The 22848-nt window shown below is 43.7% G+C and overlaps 1 protein-coding gene and 1 long non-coding RNA gene across 3 annotated transcripts; both read right to left on the bottom strand.

The window, feature by feature from the left end:
- Window positions 1-7281: 7281 nt before the first annotated feature.
- Window positions 7282-9192, bottom strand: LOC139353562 (uncharacterized). Its single transcript, XM_070997917.1, has 2 exons — window positions 7774-9192; window positions 7282-7714 (listed from the first exon to the last, which is right to left on the bottom strand). The coding sequence occupies exon 1, from the start codon at window positions 9030-9032 to the stop codon at window positions 7929-7931; it is 1104 nt and encodes a 367-aa protein (XP_070854018.1). The 5' UTR covers window positions 9033-9192; the 3' UTR covers window positions 7282-7714; window positions 7774-7928.
- Window positions 9193-12177: 2985 nt separating this feature from the next.
- Window positions 12178-13415, bottom strand: LOC139353657 (uncharacterized). Of its 2 annotated transcripts, none has more exons than XR_011604870.1 (3): window positions 13204-13415; window positions 12542-12643; window positions 12178-12344 (listed from the first exon to the last, which is right to left on the bottom strand). It is a non-coding gene; the product is annotated as an uncharacterized lncRNA (long non-coding RNA). The 2 variants fall into 2 exon arrangements; XR_011604871.1 differs by lacking the exon at window positions 13204-13415 and adding an exon at window positions 12882-12927.
- Between the last annotated feature and the right edge of the window lie 9433 nt (window positions 13416-22848).

Here is a 22848-nt window from a genome sequence, read left to right as displayed (position 1 = left end):
ACATTCTGGGTGTACTCTTTTTTAATGCACCTGGGAGCAACATACTAAACACATTCTGGGTGTACTCTTTTTTAATGCACCTGTAACATGTACCCAGGAATGCACCTAGAAGAATTCAAAAACCAAATATCTGGAAGTTTTCCCCAGGAATACATAAAACTGGATTTCAATTTCATATTTATTTTCATTTCAATATTCAAAAACGCATCTTATTTTTAATCGGAGTAACTCCCCTTCTGTACGGTGCTTCCTCTTGTTTATGTACTTTTGTCATTTACGCAGTTCAGTCCTTGGTGTGCCCATTCATTTTTTGCGATTCTGAAAAATATAAAGCAAATTGAATATTATATATTTTGAAATATGTGTATATACATTACAAATATACAATATGTTTGTTTTGTATGTACAATTTACATACAAAATAAACATATTGTATATTTGTTTAATATGTTTTTAGTTTGAATGTTCAGTGTACATGTACTGTGTTATTTTATTGTGTTCATATTGAACTAAATTATCTACACTTTACTGACGAGAAATGCAAGAGACAAGAAAAACCGCTCGCTTCCTTGCATGTTCCCTTTTGTCTTTATTATTTGTTTGTCAAAAGAACAGTTCCGAAAAAAGACGATTGTAAAAAAGTGCGCATCGGCAACCTTCGGGTTTGAGTTTGGTTTTTTTACATTCCCACTAAAATGCACCTGGATGCACTATATTGAAATACACCCAAATGGCACGCACAGTTGCTAGTTAAATTTGCATGCGTGCTGTTTTGCGTAAAAAAGATACGACCCAGAACTATTTCTTTCGGAATACGTTCCCGAAACGGGTGTTTGGGCATGCTTCTGGATGCATTATTCTGAAACACTTCTAGAAGGCACCGCAATTGAATGCACGCAGCACGCACATTTGCCTTGGAAAATTTGCATGCGTGCTGTTTTGCGTAAAAAAGGTACGACCCAGAACTATGTTTTTTAAAAACACGTTCCGCAACTTACGACTGGGTAAGCATGCATCAGGATTATATGTGTGTGTCGGCGATTGGTATATCTCAGTGTATAAGGAATGCTAGTTTCTTGTGTCCTCTCTTGTGTCATCTTATGTCCTGCATTTTTGCAATATCATTGTTTTTCTCTGCTCGCCTTGCAACGTACCGTTAGAACTGTTGCCTGTGCGGCGCTAGAAAAAGTGTAGCACGACACACGGCTGCGTAGCAGGCTTCGTGGATTTTGACATGACCTTTTTTTAGAGGAACCGTTTTAGCGAGGCCAGTGGCGGATCTAGGGTTGCTGGCGCCCGGGGCAAAGCGAAAAATTCCGCCCCCTCCCTATTTGCTGTACGAATAACATTTGGAGTATTTAAAGTGTAAATAGGTTATTAATTATTAAAAGCTTATATGTTTGAAGAATTGTATTTCATATCGATTCTTTTGTCAGTTACAACGGAAAAAACATTATTATTTGTGTTTTTGCAAGACAAAAAAATATTACTTTTAGAATATAACTTTTCTGGCCTTGATTGCCGCAAATTCAGCAATAATATCATTGTAGTCGAGTGATGCTGCTACTTCATTTTCGATAGGAAAATATGAATTCTCGAAACATATATTGCTAGTCGGACTCGATTTAGCGCCTCTTAGATTTGGCGCCCGGGGCGCTTGCCCCTTTCGCCCCCCCCCTAGATCCGCTACTGAGCGAGGCGTCAGCGTTGCGGCGCTGTCGCCGTGTGTGGTTCGCAGGAACAGTAGAGGCAGTTACAAGAACGTATAGTAACTCTCTGTAAATCGACGCCTGTGTTCAGACCGAAACGCACTCCGCTCTAATGGAACCCGAACGTCATTCGACGTCAGAAGTGGGATCTGGCCCTCAACCTACAACAATGGATGGACAATGGCGTGCCATCATGGAATTGCAAAATAAAAATTTGATCGATCTTGTGCGAGCCATTAAAACAACGGAACCTAATGCAGGGCAGAGCAAATCGGTGCACCTACCCAAATTCAACCCAGACAAGGTAGGTGCCACCGCTTCGTCGTGGTGTTCAACGGTGGAAATTATATTACAAAAAAATACGTTGAAAAGCAGTGCGTTGGTTGTGGTACCCTCCAGCATTGGAGGGTAGCACTTCGCAATGGCTGTCCCAAGTGTGCTATGCTGATATAACCTGGCTCGAGTTCAAGGAATTGTTCATACAGCGATTTGATACTTTAGAAACACCAGCCGCTATGTTTCTAAATTTGCTGACAAAGCGACTCGCGCTGCTCGCAAGTCGCATGGTTACAGAACTAATGGCGTGAAATGGAGAAAGAAGAAATTGCTGTGTCCGTGACTCTCGCATTGCTGGCAAGCTTTGATAACCGTTTGCAGCGTTTAAGTTTCACATCAAATGTTCGAACCAGAAGCGATCTACAGTCCGAATTAAAAGCGTTCACATTTAATAAAAAGAAAAGTGGCTTTGTGGAGCATCAACCTGAAGTTTATCCAAAACGACAAAAGCAATCTTCGATCGAGTGCCATTTTTGTGGAAAATTAGGCCACAAAATGTTTGAGTGCAGACTCAAGAAACAACAACATCACCTTGCGAATGACAAAAAGCGACATGTCAGACACGATGAACACTGACGTGAAAAATCAAATGTAACTTGCTACAAGTGTGGAGACTGGGGACACATATCTACCCAATGTACAAAGAAGGAAGCTGATAGGAACAAGACATTCAACCAGGAAAAACGAGTGGAGCAGTGCAGCGTTGCAGTACCTAAAGGAACCACAGAGGACACATTTTTGAAGTCACCTTTGATTCCGGAGCTGAATGCTCACTTATGAAAGAAAAGCTAAGTGCTAAGTTTTCTGGTAACGATTAAATAATATTGCTATGTTAAAAGGCATAGGCAGTAATGGAATATGTAGTACAGTACAAGTTTTAAGTAACGTTAAGATTAATGACAATTTTATTGAGATTTTGTTTTATGTAGTAGGCGATGATCATATGGAAAACGATATCGTCATTGGGCGTGAAATACTTAAGCACGGTTTTGATATTGTCATTTCATCCAACAAATTTACAATTTCAAGAGCCAAAATAATTAATTTGTGTACCGGTTCTGAGCCAGCCGATTTTGATACCGAACTGGACAAAGAAAATAAAATAAAACTTAATTCATTGTTAGCAAAATACTCAGATTGTTTTATAAAAGGCATTCCATGTACTAAGGTTAAAGTTGGCGAAATGAAAATTAGATTGATTGATCCAAGAAAAACAGTTCAAAGAAGGCCATACCGATTAAGTCCATGCGAGCGAGATTTAGTTCGAGAGAAAATTGAGGAGCTGTTGAGGTGAAATATAATAAGACCTAGCTGTTCACCTTATGCAAGCCCTATATTGTTGGTAAAGAAGAAAAATGGTTCCGATAGGCTCTGCGTTGACTATAGAGAGCTAAATTCGAACACAGTCGCTGATAAATACCCGCTGCCACTCATACAGGATCAAATAGATAGACTTCGAGGAGCTAATTATTTTACATGTTTAGATATGGCCAGTGGATACTACCAAATTCCTTTGCATGCGGATTCTATTGAGTACACAGCGTTTGTGACGCCAGATGACGCTTAGTAATGCAGGCGCTAGGGGACTTAGCCAATTCTTATGTTGATATCATATGGATGATATCATGATAACTGCCATAACACAATGCGACGCGTTTGAAAGATTAGAGATTGTTTTAAATGTTCTGACAAAGGCTGGGTTTTCATTCAATATTACAAAGTGTTCTTTCCTGAAAACATCGGTTCAATATTTAGACTACAGTGTTAGAGCTGGTGAAATTCGTCCCAACCCTCAGAAAATTGTAGCGTTAACTGCCCTGCCGCCTCCACAGTCTGTAACAGCACTTAGACAATTTAGTGGATTAGCGTCGTATTTCCGGCAGTTTTTAAAGGGCTTTTCACAGTTGATGAAACCGTTATATTTCTTAACTTCAGACAAAAATAAATTTATTTGGAAAGCAGAACATGAACAGATACGGAAACAAGTTATTTCTATACTTACTGATGAGCCAGTCCTTGTTATTTTTGACCCAATTTATCCAATTGAATTTAATACAGATGCAAGTGACAATGGTTACGGTGCAATTTTATTACACAAAATTAATAACAAACCACAGGTAATAGAATATTATAGCAAAACTACTTCACCTGCAGAGTCAAGATATCACTCGTATGAGTTGGAAACTTTAGCGGTTGTAGGTTAGGTTAGGTAGGAGTGGTTGGAGACTAAATATTAGTCCCCTCACTTAGGCCACAATGGGCCCCTTGTGATACCACATGATCTCTGAAAGATCCGTTTCCCTAGCTCATGGGTTTACTGCCTTCGCGAAGTATTCTGTTCTTCTTAAGAAACATAGTAGTTTTTGAATGCTTACGTCCTGAATGGCCGCAAGGTTCGGAAGTGTGTAGCTACCTAGGGTTTGAAAGCGCTTTAGGTTATGCGCTGGGCAGAAGCATAGGAGGTGTTCGATGCTCTCCTCTTCGTCTATCTCTTTGCAGCTGCGGCAGAAGTCGTGGTTACTTAGACCCAGCCTTGTCGCATGAGTCCCTATGAGACAGTGGCCCGTGAGGGCATTTAGGAGAGTGGAGATGTCCTCCCTACTACATTGTAGGAGAGTTTTTGTTCTTTTCGTGTTATAGTTTGGCCATGTGAGTCTAGAATTGTGGCATATTGAGATTGAGTTCCAACGGTTGTTGGAAAGAGTATACAATCTCTGCCTGAGAAGGAGCTTGCAGGTAGCCATGGGCATCCCTACCGTGTCCTTATCACGAAGGATATCGGCGGTTGTCCCCTGTCTTGCCAGCTCGTCTGCTATGCAGTTGCCCTCAATGTTGCGGTGCCCAGGCACCCAGATGAGGCTGATTCTCAGATGAGTGGCCATCTCGTTAAGAGATTTGCGGCATTCAGAGATTGTTTTTGAGCTCGTTGTGTAGGAGTCGAGGGCCCTGAGGGCAGCTTGACTATCCGAGAATATGAAGATATCACTGTCTTTATGTACAGACGTGTTCAGGTGGGTAGTGGCTTCCTGAATTGCCATCACTTCCGCTTGGAAAACACTACAGTGGTCTGGTAGGCGGAATGAGACTTTTATGTCTAGTTCGGGGGAGAAGACTCCCCCACCTGTTTGGGAGTTAAACTTGGAGCCGTCAGTGTATATGTTGACGGCGTTTACGAATTGATGTGGGAGGTTGTCCCAGTCTGAACGGGTGGGTATATGAATTTTGTATCTTCTTTCGAAGTTGACTATGGGTGGGACGTAGTCTGTATAACGTGGTAGGGGTGAATGTTTTGATAGGATAATGGAGTGACCCGTGGAGCCCGTTGTCCAAGCCGCTGCTTCACGGAGTCTCAGCGCTGTTGCAGATGCCCAGCTTTTGGCAAGTAGGTCCAGGGGTTGGAGATCGAGAATTGTGTTTAGTGCCTCGGTGGCGGTAGTGCGCAGCGCCCCACTGATGCAGAGCTCTGCGCTCCTTTGGATCTTGTGAAGGATCCGGAGGTTGCAGTTCTTATCTAGAGAAGGCCACCAAACGATGTTTCCGTAGAGGAGAATGGGCCTGACTATTGCAGTATATAGCCAGTGAACTATCATGGGGGAGAAACCCCACTTCCTCCCTATGGCTTTTTTACAAGCGAAGAGGGCTATGGCCGCTTTGCGTGTGCGATCTAGGATGTTATCAGTCCAGAGGAGCTTTTTGTCAAGAATGACACCTAGGTACTTTGCTTGGTTGCTAAGGGTTAGGCGCGTTTGGTGTAGTTTTGGGGGAACTAGAATTGGTACCTTGTACTTCCTTGTAAAGAGAACTAGTTCGGTCTTTTCCGGGTTAACTCCCAGTCCACAGCCAGCCGTCCACCTGGAAAGGGTGGATAGGGCTGTCTCCATTAGATTACAAAGGGTTTGCGGGAACTTGCCCTGCAGTAGGATAACCACGTCATCCGCGTAGGCTACCACTTTTGTGCCCGCCTCTTCTAGAAGTGATAGCAGTTTGTTGACCACCAAAACCCATAGAAGAGGTGAGAGTACGCCCCCTTGTGGGGTTCCTCTACTGACATTCCTGGTCGAGAGGGCCGATCCCATAGTGGAGTGCACTACCCTGCTGGTTAGCATGGTGTGTATGAGTCCCACTATGGGCCGCTCAATGCCCAGTTCAGTCAGAGCACCAGTGATCGCCGTTGGGGTGACGTTGTTGAAGGCGCCTTCTATGTCTAGAAACGCTGCAAGAGAGTATTCCTTATTGTGGAAGCCTCGTTCTATACTGTACACTAGAGAGTGGAGGGCGGTATCGGTTGATCTACCCTTACGGTACGCATGCTGTGCGTCAGAGAGTAGGCTATGGTCGATGGTTAGTCTGATATGGGTGTCAATTAGCCTTTCCAGGGTCTTCAACAAGAAGGAAGAGAGACTGATCGGGCGGAAGTCCTTTGGGTTAGTGTGGGAGGGCTTGCCGGCTTTCGGTATAAAGATTACCTTGACGTCCAGCCACCTTGTTGGAATATGGTTTAGAGCAAGGCAGCCGTGGAAGATGGCTGTCAGCCAGGGAAGGGACATATCTAATGTCCGTTGTAGCTGGGCCGGGAAGAACCCATCTGGGCCAGGTGATTTGAAGGGCTTAAAAGAGTTAACAGCCCACTGAATGCGGTCAGGGTTTGAAATGTTGGCAATACTCTGGTCGTCTAGATTCACCTCTATGTGGAGGTCCTCCACTACCTGGGTATTGTTAGGGAAGTGTGTGTCTAACAGTAGTTCAAGGGTTTCCTGACTGTTTTCCGTCCAGCCATCAGCATTGGTTTTAAGATAGCCAATGGTAGCTGGAGCTTTAGCTAGAATTCTTCTGAGTCTGGATGCCTCCGCAGTAGATTCTATGCTACTGCAGAAGTTAGCCCAGGCTCTTCGTTTTGATATTCTTATTTCCTTTTTGTATAGGCTTAGTTTTGAATGATATAGATTCCAGGAGGATTCGCTATTGTTGTATTTAGCTTTATTGAAGTAAGTTCTACACTCTCTTTTAAGGTTCGCTAGGGTTGGGTTCCACCATGGGGGTTTGTGCTTTGTTTTGACTGTTCTACTTGGGCAAGCCCTTTTTAAGGCCTCACCGCAGATATCAGTGAAAGTGTTAACTAGGCTATCTAATTCTTGACGGTTGCGTATGTGTGTCGGAGGAGCGGGTAGGTTCCTGTTGAGGAGATTTTTATAGTATCCCCAGTTGGTTAGTCTTAGATTAGTTATGTTCTCGGCGGGAGGATGTTCTAGACTTATTGTAAATTCTATGTATCGGTGGTCCGAGAATGAGTGTTCGATCCCCACCTTCCACGCGTCTAGCTGGTTAAGTAAGGGATCAGATATTAGAGTAATGTCTAGTACTTCCCTCCTATTTCTAGTGATGAAAGTTGGGTCATTACCTTTGTTGCAGATGAATAGATTTGATTGAAGGAGATAGTCGTAGAGTAACTCACCCCTTTCGTTGGTGTTTGTACTTCCCCATTGTGTGTGGTGTGAGTTAGCGTCCCCACCCAGGATGAGTTCCTTAGATGAGTGAGTGCGTATGAGTTCTTGTGTAGTGGTGTTTGGTAGTGGCCCTTCGTGGTCGTGAGCCAGATAGAATGATGCTATGGTGTGATGGGTGTGTTCGTTTAGCTCCAGTCTGACCGTGGTAAGGTCGCCTTCGCTAAACTGTGGAATAAGAAATGTGTTAAAGTGTGTTTTTGTAAGAATGCAGGTTCTGGTTTTACCCTTGTCCTTGGTGTAAAATAGCTTGTATAGGGGGGTTGATAGGCCACAGATGTTGTTACCAACAATCCATGGCTCTTGAATGAGGACTACGTCTATGTTGCCTGTTGCCAGGCGGGTGAGGAGGGCAGCGGATGCTGCCTTGCTGTGGTGCAGATTAATTTGCAGAAACTGCACCATCTTTGGGACTGGGGTCGGGCTGGGTACCCTCCGCTTCCTCCGCTATGTCCTGGAGGACAGAGCGCCCTGGTCGGGTTGTGTCCTGGGTGCACAGCTGTTTCAGGCTCTCCGTCAGCTCCGAGTCGGTTGACACGTAGCCGTTGAGGGTGGCCTCCTCGTGATCTGGTTCGTCGTCGCTCGGGGGTTCGTACGACGCACAGGCAGCCAGGTTGTCTGCCGCTGTTTTATCGGTGTCGTAAATACGAAGCTGCACCTTGTCGAACCCGTAGTTCACTCTGTGCTGCTGGGCTGCGAGGGGTTCCAAGCAGGCCTGGTTTAGGAGGATAACCACGCTCATGGTGACTCGCTCGGTTTTCTCCACCTTGACCACCTTCCAACCGTCTGTTGGCAGTTTTGGGTTGAACCTGGTCAGCAGGCTGAGTATAGCCTCTGGTTCCGATGGTTCCGACGGCAGCCACACCCTCGCTCTCGGTCGAGACGGGATGTCCGCAGCCTCACAAACTGCCAGCTTGGCCCCGGGGTAGACCTCGCCGACTTTGTCAATTGCAGCCTTATAGAGTGCTGCCGATCTCTCGTCTTCGCAGGCGATCAACTTTACGTTGCCCTGGTACCACCCTGCATCTGTGCAATCGGGTGGCGGTCCTGGGTTTTCGTCCAGCACTTTCAAGGCCACTGTCGCAAGGGCCCGTCTAACCAGACCCCAATGGTTTCTTGGGATCCTTCCGCCTTCATCGCTCTGGTCGATGACTCCAATGATCTTCCGATCCTTTACCACCTCCGCAAAGGATCTCGACCATGTGCCGCGGTTGGTTACTTTGGCCTTCTTGCTCGCTGGTTGAGCTGACTCCATCGACCTCTCTCGCTTGTTGCTGGTAGTCATAGCGATGTCGAAATCTGGGATAACTGCCTTCGCCCAGGCTATGTCCTCTTGGATTTTCTGGTAATCCAATTTCGAAGTCTGATCCTCACGTATCGGATTGGTGGCCAGCCGTTTGAGGATCCTAGTAGCCTTCTTTCTTTCAAGAGGTCCTGCCTGGTTAGGTGGTACCCTCTTAAACTCCTTTGCCCTGGTACTCACCATGAGACCGGCTTTGGCGCTCCCCTCAGGTTGGAGTGGCTGGTTAGCCACACCTACGCTGGTGGGAGGCTTGGGCTTGTCACTGTGGCGAGTTGGGCTTAGCCGGCTGCGTTGTTCGCTGGCCTTGGCAGGGGTCGACGTCACGTGGACTGGGGTAGTCAGATCCGTGATCTTGCTCTTACTTTCGTCGTTGGTTACGACTTCCGACTTTATAAGAGTGTCGGGCTCTCGTCTTGTGCAGTCTTTTTGTTTATTAATTGTTAAGTTCTCCATGTTAAATCCCACGAGCTGCGGAGAAAGGACAGGTCCACCCGGGCAGAGATCCGCCGTACCCGGGTAAGGCTGACTTAGAACAGGCGGTCGCCACTTGCCTGAGCTCACCGTTTGAGACTGAGTTATTTGATGACTCGGGCTCCCAGCCAGATTGACTCTCGGCACGGTACGAGTGACACCTTAGTCCAGCCCGGGGTGAGATGAGTTGTGTGGGTGGGAAAGAGGTAGGTTCAAAGAGTGTGGGAAGGGGGTGTGTGTGAGCTATTTGTCGGAGGCGGCAGCACAAGCGCGACGTCGGTACTGCTACGGCGCAGATACCCGCTGACTGTCCGGGGCTACTTATTTGCGCTTCGTGTTGGGGGCTTGGCGGTGGCCGGGCCGTGTCCAACTTCCACGCTTATTCGTAGCTACCCTGGAGAACCAGGGCGCTCGCTATCCGCAACCTGCGACCCGTTCGGTAGCCTTCAGAGCCATCTCACTAGCTCTTTGGCCGAAACTTTACTGTTTAAACCGACTGTATTGAAGGCGTCAAGAAATAAACAAGATCTGACTCCTAGAGTACAGCGTTGGTGGGCTTTCTTACAGTCATTTACATTTGATATTCAGTATAGAGAGGGGAAAAGAACGGCACATGTTGACTTTTTGTCGAGAAATCCTATCTCACCAGGGACTACTTTTGCTCCAAAGGTACTTGAGGAGAAGAGAGTTAACTTGGCCGAAATTTCAAGTAATTGGCTCAGAGCTGAACAGCGTTATTCCTTGGCAGACAATCCACATCGACATAACAGGGAAATTAAGCGGCAAGAGTGACCAAAAGGAGTATGTTATTGTTCAAGTTGACGCGTTTACCAAATATGTCTATCTTAGTCATACCCTTAAATTGGACAGTGAGAGTTGCATAAAGGCTGTCAAGTCCGCTATTTCGTTGTTTGGAGTACCAAACCGAATAATAGCTGACCAGGGAAGGTGTTTTACTGGAGCAAAGTTTAGTGAATTTTGTTCATATCACAAAATAAACTTGCACTTGATTGCCACCGGTGCTAGTAGAGCTAACGGCCAAGTGGAACAAACAATGAGCACGTTGAAAAATATGTTAACGGCGGCTGAAACTGGAACACAGTCTTGGCAGGATGTGCTAGGAGAGGTGCAGCTAGCAATTAATTGTACAACTAATCGTGTGACGAAGGCAAGTCCTCTGGAAATGTTATTGGGAAAAGTAGCACGGCCATTAGGATTACTACCACTTAGTGACATAGAAAATGATGTAGATCTATCGAACGTTAGAGCACAAGCTGAAAAAAATGTTTTAGTTACTGCAGTGTATGATAAAGAACGGTTTGATAAAAGTAAGGCGAAAGTACGTAGAGACAATGTTGGAGATTTTGTACTACTTAAAATCAAGGAAAGCCATCAAACCAAGCTGAGTCCAAAATTCAAGGGGCCTTTTGAAATAACACAGGTTCTAGAGGGTGACAGGTACATTTTAAAGTCATTAACTAGTAAACGAACTTACAAGTATGCTCACGAAGATTTAAGAATTTTACCAGATGGGGAAGTTCCCGAGGAGCTTAATGTGTGTGATGATTATAATAATGTTGAGACCGAAAATGAAAATATTTAGAATGTTGAAGTTGCTGAAGAAAGTGAAGTGGCAAAAGATGTAGTACTGCTGGCCAAAAGGAAATGGCAGAGTACAAAAATGAAATTAAAAAAAAAAAACCAAAAAGAAGAATAAGAAAGCCTCTGTGTAAGAAAAAGTAATGAAATGATGAAAAGAGACAGTATCGTGGCCTGTGAAATATTTGTTTAAGTTGTAAAAATAAAAGGTTGTTAAAAAAAAATAGAAGTAAAAAGAAAGCAAAGATGGTATTTTATACACGAGGTCGTGTTAGCGTCAGTATGGCCGTGTCGGCGATTGGTATATCTCAGTGTATAAGGAATGCTAGTTTCTTTTTTTGCAATATCATTGTTTCTCTCTGCTCGCCTTGCAAGGTACCGTTAGAACTGTTGCCTGTGCGGCGCTACAAAAAGTGTAGCACGACACACGGCTGCGTAGCAGGCTTCGTGAATTTTGTCATGTCCTTTTTTGAGAGGAACCGTTTTAGCGAGGCGTCAGCGTTGTGGCGCTGTCGCCGTGTGTGGTTCGCAGGAACAGTATAGGCAGTTACAAGAACGTATAGTCACTCACTGTAAATCGACGCCTGTGTTCAGACCGAAACGCACTCCGCTCTAATGGAGCCCGAACGTAATTCGACATGTGTATGTATGGACGTATGGTTGTGTGTTTGTGGGAACTTGGAAATTATAAATAATATGGACTGTATGTAAATGTCGCTTTCGAAATGTTTGTAGGGTGTACCGCGAAAAAAGGTACGTGGATTACCGTGCGTACGTTGCCTTACATTGCGCTACGTGACTTTTTACCTTATGTACATATGTTGAGATGGCCAGGCATATGTACGTACATTAATAAGCCTACATCAGGCCCTGCAGTACCATTCAGCGCTTATTGAGCACTCAATCACTGCAAAAAGCTCATCACTCAGCGCTCAATGAGCGCACAATTTGTATGGAGCTATGTGCTGAAATTAACATAGGCATGTCCTAGGGTTCATCAGTGCTCAAAAAATAGCACTCATTGAGCGCTTTTTTGAGCACCCTCCTGAGCGCTCGATTGAGCAGCTGAAAAAGCACACGTTCAGCACATGTTGAGCGCTCGATTGAGCAGCTGAAAAAGCGCACGTTCAGCACATGTTGAGCGCTCGATTGAGCAGCGATAAAAGCACACATTCAGCACACGTTGAGCGCTCATTCAAGCAGCGAAAAAGCGCACTTTCAGCGCACGTTGAGCGCTTAGCAGCAAAAAAAATTTCAGTTGTAATTTTTATTTTTATTTGTTTATTTTAAAAATTGAGCTCGGGGGTTTCCGGTGTTATCGGGGTCGCTGGCACCTCCTCCTCAGCATCTGGTTTTTAACGCACCGCATTGCCTTCTGCAGCGCCTTTTCGGGAGGCTCCGAGGGATCGACCAGGGCGATTGCATCTAGTATTAGAAAAAAATGAGTTTTAAAAATAAAACAAGACGAGAATAAAAACGAGTGACCGAAAGTAATCGTTATTTGTAAGATTTATTTATAATAAAAGAAATGTTATCTTTGGCATTCAATGTAAAAATCCCAGAAGTCTTTTAAAAATTAAACTTACAAACAATAGTTACTTTCAGCCTCAATAAAAACTTACTTAATAAGTAAGTTGTGGGACAGAACAAGTTCCTCGGATAATATGCTTAAGATGGAACGATTTAGCCTTCCATTTTTTTTATAGATTTACCTTCAGCCTTGTCTAAAAATATAAGAAAATGCAAAAAATATCGAGAAGAAATTAGCAAACTTTTGTTTTCGGTCACTTGATTTATTTTATTTTGTTGTAAACAATTATTACGAAAAATAAACCACACATTATTTATGTATTTTATATTATTTATTAAAACATTTATTTATTTTGCAGTTGCGGAAAAAAAATAACACTTTTCCAGGAACTGAAAATTGGAGATGTTTGAGATTTTTATTTAAATACGTACACAAAAGTAAGAATTGTTGTTAAATGTTATTAATATTCATTTTTATAGAATTTTAACCACAAATATAAGTTTTAAAAACAAACATCTCTTATTTTTTGTCCCTAGAAACTTTGCACTCAATAAGATTTTTAAATTCTTTCACAGATTTGTTTATTATATGCACCATTTGTTGCTTTTCACGTCAAAAATTAATATTTTTCACAGCTATTTTTTTTCCGCCACGTGTTATTTTGGGAATCTTGTATTTCCCTTATTTTTAATATAGATTATCTTGTTTTTTACTCTCACTGTTTTCAATATTATTAGTCTGCGACAGACTTACCTGGGAATCGTTTCTTTTTCACTTTTAAGGCACTAATTTAATTTAATTTAGTAAATTGCTGGTATGTTTGCTTCAACTTCTAACTCCTTCACTAAAGTAAACGCAAGTGAAAAGACGAAAAAAGGCGCGTGCCTTCCAGAAAAACAACAAGCAACAACAACAACGGTTCCGCTAAGCCGTTGTTGTTTTTTTTGCATGTCCCGTTTGGTCTATGCATCTTGCACATAAAAGCAGGTTATTTATAGACATATTCGACTATGCAAATCGGTTTATAAAAATATATTTTTAAAACTTTACATATTATTAAATTATATTAATAAACATATAAATTTGTTTAAGAAATACAAATATTTTAAAACAGAAACCTATTATTTTAAATCGTTATTTTAACATTTACGAACAAATGTCGCATTATTCAAAAGGCAAGGGTGCACAAAGGTCTATATATTTTAGTTGCTGGGCCTCCTTCCCTTCACGCGCACTTTTTCGTCTGAGACTTGACGAGAGAGGGAGAGCCCAAAATTACTTTTTTGTGCGTTCTCTTTGCGGACCCGACTGAGAGCGCGTCGCTTTGCCGCCGTTGCGCTCAGCTCTGCCGGCATCGCTGGCTTCTCTGCCGACGTCGCAGTCGGCTTCGTGATGATTGGGCGCTTAACTCAATTTTGGAACTGCAGGGTATGTATGGGCGTATGATTTGTGTGTTTGTGCCCTGCAGTTGCTAATTTTCAGGGGTAAACCTAGGTAAGCAGCGAAAGACGCACTATTCTTGCGATCGTTCTCGCGAAAGACATATCCTTTGCCAAAGGATTTTCTCGGGCCGACCGCGTTGTTGTGACCACTGCTTGGGAGGACTTGGCCAAAGAGTTAAATGCCCATGGACCACCATGTAAAACCGCTGACGGGTGGCGCCGAGTAAGTACATACACACAAGTCTTTTAAATGTGTTTTGATTTTTGGTAAATAAATTAGGGTTTGGAAGGATTGGAAGCAGTCGACAAAAAAAAGATTGCGACCAAGAAGAAGGAGACCAGGGCGACAGGAGGTGGCTCCTTTCAACAGGATTCACTATCGGTTACGGAGGACACCAAAGCAGTCGCTATCGACCTCTGGTATGGTAGAAGGAGTAGCCGGGGCTGAGGCTTTTGGTTTAAGCAAAGAAAGCTTCCATCCCCTTCAGGTAATTACCATATTAACGCATTGCCTCACAATTTTTAATTTGCAAAATATAGTTGCAGCTTCACTTGAATCAGCAGCTAAGAGACCTCAAAAGGTGCTCAGTGATGCTCCCCAAGGAGAGGACGATGATCAGGTCCAAGAACCCGCCATCTTCCATATGCGCTTTAAACAAGTATTCTATTTGTAACTTTGAAAAAAAAGGATAAATTAAGTTTAAATTTTATTGGAAAATGGTCCAAATAAGTCATATAAAATTCCATAATTATTCAATATTCGATATTTATTGTATGTATCCAGACTTGCACATTTTTCGATAGGTTAGGTTAGGGCGGGTGTCGGACTGTAGAACGACAAACTTAGACCTCTGTGGGTCCATTGAGATACCGCATGATTATATGTTTTAACCGGTGTTAACTGATCAGTATGTCTTCCACCCGGAAGATATAATATAAGCACTTAAGCTTTTCAGATTAATCCCCAATATTTCGGTAAGACCGTCGATGAAGGGGTTTCCTAAGTGTTTCATTCTGAGTCTGCATAGGGCTGGACAGAAGCAGAGAACCGTTTCTTCTTCTTTATCCCTGCAGCTTCTACTGAAGTCATTTTTTGGGGGTTTTAGCCTGCCGGCATGTGTGCCAACGAGCCAGTGGCCGGTAAGAGTTTGAGTCAGCATAACACACTCTGTGCGGCTGAGTTTGAGTAATTTGGTGCGTTTTGCCAATGGGTGTTGGCTAGTTTGTTAAAGTAGTTTTTTATATTTAGCTTGCAAGTTGCCATGGGTATACCGACATTCTCCTTTCCTGGGAGGTGAAGCTTGATACTGCCCTGCCTGGCTAACTCGTCGGCTATGCCTACGATATCCCGGTGACCCGTAACCCATACTAGGCTGATAGTAAATCTCGTGAAGAGATCTGCGACAGTCTGCTATTGTACGGGAGTTGGTGTTTGTAGAGTAGATCGATTTAATAGCCGCTTGGCTGTCACTATATATATGGACTTCTGCTTGGAAGAAGTCCGGGCCCCTGAATGACTTCCTGATATATAATTGTTCGCAGTAACTTGTCCTTCTAATTTGGAGCCATCTGTATAGAAGCAGATTGCGTCCGTCGTGCCCTGTCGGCCCTGCTCCCATTCCTTTCTACCTGGAATCAGTGCTTCAAAGGATGTGTTACTATATTCAATTGATTTGCATAGATCCGTTTTCTTCGGAATCGATTTCTCATGCTGGATAATTTTAGTACGGCCATAAAATTGGACTTTCCACTGCCCGGTATCCCTCAGTCGAGTAGCTGGCGATTTAGCCCTTTCCATGCCTGCTAAGTCCAGGCTAGGGAGGTTCAAGATCGCATTCAGCGCTTCATTCGGGGTGGTTCGAAGGGCTGTACTTTGTTTAGAGGAGTCAGTATGCATTGTTTGTGTAGAGCACCACAGCACCACTCCGTATAGTAGGATTGGCTTGACTAACGCTGTGTATATCCAGTTGACTATTCTAGGGGACATGACCCAACTTAGCCCAATTGCTTTTTTACAGGAGTAAAGTGCAATGGTCGCTTTCTTGGTTCTCTCTTGGTTATTTAAGCCCCATTTGAGGTGCCAGATACTAGCCCCAAGTATCTGGCGTGATCGCTAAAAGAGAGATTACAATTGTGAAGAATAGTTTGGTTGAGTTGTGGAATTTGGTATCTATTTGTAAATAGAACAAGTTCCGTTTTTGAGGGATTTATCGCAAAGTGTTTGTGGATATTTTCCATTAAAGACGATGGCGATGCGTATGCCACTACCTAGTTTATGTACTAGCTCTGTGAGAGATTCTGTTGTAGCAATGGGAAGCAGGTTATTGAAGGCTCCCTCTATGTCCAGGAAGGCGATCAGTGTGTATTCCTTCATGCTAAGTGATTTCTCAATGCTTCTTACCACCAAGTGTAGCGCCGATTCGGTTGACTTACCTTTGGTATAAGCGTGTTGTGCCTCTGATATTTGTGTCGGCTCGAAAGTGGCCCTTATTTGTAGGCTTATCATTCTTTTAAAGCTCTTAAGCAGGAATGATGTTAGGCTTATTGGCTTAAAATCCTTTGCTGTGGTGTGGGTGGCTTTCCCTGCCTTGGGAATGAAAACCACCTTCGTTTCTTGCCATTCCGTTGGTAGTTCTTTTACCGCCAAGATGGAGTGGAAGATTTTGTTCAATCAGTTTATGGCTGTTTGACCTGCTTGTTGGATGTGAGCCGGTGCTATCCCGTCCGGTCCCGGCGATTTGTATGGTTTGAAACTATGAATGGAACATTTCATGTTGCGGTCTGATAGGAGGGGATCTAATTCGATTCCTTCTCCTACTCTTCTTTCTGGAGGCTGACCTGTTTGTTGGTTCCCCGGGAATTGACCGTCTAGGAGCAGGTCCAAGGACTCTTTACTGGAGTCTGACCATGATCCATTTGCTTTTTGAAGATAGCCCAAAGGGGCGACAGTCCTAGTAAGTATTTTTTGAGGCTTGCGCCATCAGTCGTTTTTTCTTTGTCAGAGCAGAAGGTCTGCCATGCAGTTCGTTTCGCTCTTCTAAGGGCCTTTTTGTAGTTCTGCCAGTTAGTGTCCTCATATTCCGCCTTTGCTCTGTTAAACAGGCATCTGCAGTTTGTTCTGAGGATTGATAGTTGATGGGTCCACCAGGGGGGTTCTTTCCTCTTTCCTTCCTTAGTTGAGTAGCCCTGCTCCGCCCCACCAGGTGCCTCCAACTCCTCAGCAAGCACCTGCTCGGCTGGGTAGCCGGCAGAGCTGCTAGCGGCGTTGGAGTGGCCCTTGTACACCTTGATGTGGATCGCACTAAACCCGAAGTTCAGCACTCCTCGAGCAGTCTCGATTGGAGCAACTGACTCCTTGTATAGGACCAACACCGCCAGACATCCCCTTCATGCTTCTCCACCTTGACGACTTTCCAGTCCTTCGTGGGGAGGTGCGGGTTGCATTCTTGCAACATGAAGAGGATGTCCTCCGGCTCGGGGCCTACTGGCCCAGTTTAGTGCGACAATGTTCGCCCCTTCGTAGACCTCGCCGAGTTGCTCGTCGCCTGTTTGTACAGGTCAGCCGACCGCTGATTGTCGCAGGCCACCACCTTGACGCTGCCCTGCTACCAGCCCGCGTCCATACAGCAGGGCGATGTGCCTGGCTTCTCCAACACCATGCGCAGGCAAATGAGGCAAGGGTGGGACTTCACTGCCTTCCACTTGTTCCTGGGAATCCTGCCCTCCGGACTGCCCTTGTCTATGAGACCGAGATAGACTCGGTCCTTGGTAATTTCGGCGAAAGAGACCGATGGCTGGATCTTAGATCTCTTCGCCGATAGTCCGGGTAGATCGAGGGATCGTTGCCTTTTTGCCTGAGCCCCTTCTTGTGTGGGCTTATCATGCCCGTAGTCAGGAAGCACCTTCCTTGCCCATTCTACCTTCTTTAGTATGAGAGCGCAGAGTCTGAGCGGCAGTCCGTCTTTCTGCATAAGTGTATTTATTGGCGCCAGCGGGTGGCCCGAGCGCCCTGGCAGTGCCTACCGCTGCCACCCGTCATCTCCAGTTTGGGATGCGGCCCTTTCGAGACCGAGCTGGTGCGGATGTTGGAATCTTTGTTCAGCTTATCCGATGGTTTTTTGAGAGTTCCCGTCTCTGTGTTTGGTTTTTTAATAACTTCTTTCGATTCCATAATAAATTTCACGAGTTTCGGAGAAGGGAAAAAGTCCGCCCGGGCAGAGATCCGCGATGCCCGGGTAAGGCGATAGTTAGAACAGGGGGTCGCCATGTCCCTGAGCACACCGTTTGAGACTGGACTAGTTTTTGATCCGGGCCCCCAGCCAGGCTGACTCTTGGCACGGTGCATATTACACCGTAGCTCGGCCCGGAGTGATATGTTGTTTTGGGAGGGGAGATGGGTAGGTGTTGTATTGGGAGTGGGTTTGTGTAAAGCAATTACTTAGATGCGGCTGAACAATTCGCATCGTCGGTATTGCTTCGTTGCAGTATACCCCCTGGCTGTTTGGGACTGTTTATTTACTGAGGTTTCCGTCCACGATTCCGTGTTTGACTTCTCCCACCAGCTTATTCACAGTTGGCCTCGAGAGAGGTCGTCCGCTATCCGCAACCTGCGACCCACACGGTTGCTCCAGCTAGGCAACTCTGGAACCATCTCACAAGTTCCTCAACAGAGCATTTTTCGGTAATACTTCCGAAAAAAGGAAATCGCTCGAGTTTCTGTGACACCTACGGTTTTGATGTGGTGGTTTCCGTCCCCAAATCCGTCGCCGGTTTCTGTGACACCCCTGAATCTAAAAAAGGTTGAAGATTTTCTAGTAGAAGTTGTTGACCCAAATAGTAATTGTGAAACTTCATTTGAAGTTAAAAAACAAGGAAGAACGCTATAGTCGAGTACCTCGACTATCAGATACCCGTTACTCAGCTAAAGGGACCAAAGTGAAATGGATATATGCAAGCAGCAAAGCGAGATTAAAATGCGCCACCTACCGGCGGTAGACAGATTTAAGCGTTATGGGCGTTAGAGTGGGCGTGGCAAAACTTTTCTTTGGGTCAATCGATAGGTATTGGTGAGAACAATACACTTCAGTTAAAACTTATATTCTAGCATCAAAACTGTAGAAGCCACAGTTTTGGGAGGTTTGTGGGCGTGGCTCTCTACTGAAACAAACTTGCGCTGCGTAAGAAGCTCAGGAATCTGCACGCCAAATCTCAATAGCCTAGCTCTCATAGTTTCCGAGATCTCAGCGTTGATCCGGACGGACAGACAGACAGACAGACGGACATGGCTAGATCGACTCGGCTAGTGATCCTGATCAAGAATATGTATACTTTATGGGGTCGGAAACGCTTCCTTCTGCCTGTTACATACTTTCCGACGAATCTAGTATACCCTTTTACTCTACGAGTAACGGGTATAGTCAGTCAGGGAATTTAAAGGTGAGGAAGACAAGTATGTGTGTTGGAGGAAATCAGCAGAAATAACTATGGGGCAATATGCTAAAGGTAGCGAGATTCTTTTCAGCATGTCAATCTTGAGAAAAAAAATGGAACAGTACTAAATTTTGACGCCATAATGGCAATTTTGGACATTGTTTTTAGCGATAAACGTCCAATTTATATAATTGAATAAGACTTAGGAGTAGTAAATAAAGGAAAACTGTCCATAATGGAATAATATGGACTAGTTAATAAAAAACTAGCTCTTCTAATAAATAAAACCATTATGACTGTTCGTACCCAAAGGTACTCAACATGACCACGCCCAACAAATCAAGCAGCAGCCAAGTTGGGAACAGTACCAGGCGCTCAGTAGCACCCACTGCATATGAGAATGGCTGATCAGCATATTATATGTCTCACTAACTCACCGTCTCACCGACTCAACGGCACACTGACCGGCCAATGCAGTCAGCACATTTTGCAGTGTCTGCCGAGCCAACTACACAAACTGCTACCATAATCAAAACTCCCTGACCTACCTACCTACTTTAGAATATAGCTTACTTCACTAATCATTACACTAAACTTCCGTGTTCCAAGTAGTATATAAACATGTTCCAAATGAAGAATAAAAAAGTTATCAACACACCTCTTAACTCCGCGGTTCTACTTCCTACATCTGGGAATAGGGCTCGTAATCTATCTCAACTAACAGCTAACCACGTTAGCTCACCCTCAGCGCAGCTCTAGCATCGCCTGTGGTCCGGCATCGTAGTAACCATCGTTACCATTGCCGCGACGCGATCGTCCTGCCATCAAAGCGTCCCCGTGCCAGCGACAAGAGCTCATTACCCCCTTATCCCGCGGTGTGACCCGGAAGTGTCTACTTCGGTTAGGCACAAACAATGACTTATGGCAAGAATAAACCATTACCTGCTGAAATTAATGAAAAACACAACAGGACAGCACTAAGAATATTCATAGCTAGCCTCAGCGGCCATATCTTAGACCTAATATTTTCTATGAATCCGCCAGACTTACCGAACGCAATGGTAAAAGTACAAGAACTAGAAAGCATAAATTTAGGGAGCCCAAATCAAAACTCAAATAATAAACACAGGCAAAGTAACCATAATAACTAAAATAGCAATCAGAGCAACACTAATATTGTAACTTGAGTTTTAACAAACCCAGTAGCTAGAATGTTACTAATTATAACCAGAATAAAAATCATAATTGGAATCAGGGCAGTCAGTGTAATCCTTAATATAATTCCTATAATCAAGGAAATTCCAGTTTTCAGCAAAGCAAGCTAGAACCGATGGACGCAGATGAATCCCTACAGGGGCAGCATAGGCCAAGGTATAACAATAATCAGGGTTGTAATAATTATAGCAACAACAACTGTAATCAGAACAGATGGAATCAAAACAAAAAGCTAGAGGCACACACAACTCAGTAAAATCATCCAGAGAACAAAAGAGAACCAACAGGAACGGTTCATCATTTTTTGACCATTTTTTAGGCTAGAATCCGGAGTTGGATTACCCTACTGTGGGATTGGTTTTTCTGTTTTAAATGAAAAGTCTTACTAATTGTAATTATACCCGTTACTCGTAGAGTAAAAGGGGTATACTAGATTCGTCGGAAAGTATGTAACAGGCAGAACAAAGCGTTTCCGACCCCATAAATTATATATATGCTTGATCAGGATCAAGTCCGTCTGTCCGTCCGTCCGGATGAACGCAGAGATCTCGGAAACTATAAGAGCTACAATACTGGGATTAGGCATGCAGATTTCTGAGCTTCTTACGCAGCGCAAGTTTCTTTCAGTCCACTCTAACGCCCACAAACCACCCAAAACTGTGGCTCATACAGTTTTGATGCTAGAATAAAAATTTGAAGTGAAATGTATTGTTCTCCTCAATTCCTATTGATTGAATCAAGAAAAAGTTTGCCACGCCCACTTTAGCTCCCACAAATCGCCCAAAGACTTCAATAAATCGTAGTATGAACGCGGATATCTCGGGAACTATGAAAGATGGAGAATTGGGACATCAGATTTAGATTTCGTAGCCTTGAGCGCAGCGCAAGTTTGTTTCAGCAATGTGCCACGCCCACTCTAACGCCCACAGACCGCCCAAATCTGTGGTGCCCACAATTTTAGTGCTAGATAAAAAATATTAACTGGAATGTATTTGTCTTATGGTTTTGTTAATGATTAGATGTAATACAATTAAGTATTAAACAGACAACCTCCCAATGAACAAATAATAATGCAAGCTTATATTGTGTGAACCGCACGCTCTCAACGCCAGAATCGAAGTGAACGAGAATATCAAGAGAGAAAAAGAACAACGAGAAGATAGGAAAAAGAAGCACGATAGTCCCGTTTCCTTTAGCGGTTGCCTAGGAAACCAAGACATCGGAATGTGCGTCTACCTCTCGTACACATACATTCATGCAAACATGAATTGCACAATTATCCATGTGACTTTTGTATATTTGAACATGCAAACTCCAGCACGCCGCCTCAAAAGTTACATTGATTATCACTTCAATTCCTGACGTGAGTTTGTGCTTTAGTTTTAATTTGTTTCTTCATGTCATTTCTTTTCTTTTTTAATTCTGGGGATACATTAGATCCAGCATTTGCTGCAAGAGTTGGGGAAACCCAGTAAAACCCAACTAGATCCATAAAAAAAATTAACATAATTAAAGCTTTGAAAAATGAAATTAAACAGGAATAAACAGTAAATATGAAAATTGAAATTAATTACAAGTACTTCATGAGATCCCTTTGAAAAAATAAACAAGAATATGAATTCAATTCAATTTTCTAAGTCTTAGTAAGTAAAAAAAATAATCATAAATGACTTCATGGGATCCATTTCATGTTTTGCTTCGATGGATTTTCAGCAACAGTTCACCAGGTTCGTAGTTGGATTATTCAAAAAGACCCAGCTGGCTTCTCAGGGAAATAAACCGGGCAGATGGTAATGGCTTCGTCAATATGTCGGCTAGTTGCAGATCTGTGGGAATATACTTTACACAAATTAGTTTCTTTTCAATTTGCCCTCTTGTAAAGTGATATTTTGTTCTCTTTGTTCTCTTATGGTAAGTAGGATTATTTGCAATACTTATACAACCTTGGTTGTCTTCAAAAATATCAATAGGACCACTTAATTCTAGATTAATCTCATTTATTAGCGATTTTAACCAAAGAGCTTCTCTTACACCTTCAAACAAGGCCATGTATTCTGCTTCAGTAGATGAAGCAGCAACCGACTTTTGCTTCATGGTACTCCATGAAACCAAACAATTTTCAAACATTTTAAAAAGGTACCCCGTGGTACTTCTTCTGTCAGTTTCATTTACAGCCCAATCGGAATCTACATAGCCTGTAAGAATATTATTAAAATTATCTACCTTCTTGAATCTAAGCTTGATATTAACAGTTCCCTTCAGATATCTAAGAACTCTCTTAAGGCATTGCCATAGTTCATTATTGTTGTTG

The sequence above is a fragment of the Drosophila suzukii genome, chromosome Y (assembly GCF_043229965.1).
Source record: "Drosophila suzukii chromosome Y, CBGP_Dsuzu_IsoJpt1.0, whole genome shotgun sequence".
Taxonomy (NCBI): domain Eukaryota; kingdom Metazoa; phylum Arthropoda; class Insecta; order Diptera; family Drosophilidae; genus Drosophila; species Drosophila suzukii.
This window is presented reverse-complemented; position numbering and strand designations above follow the sequence as displayed.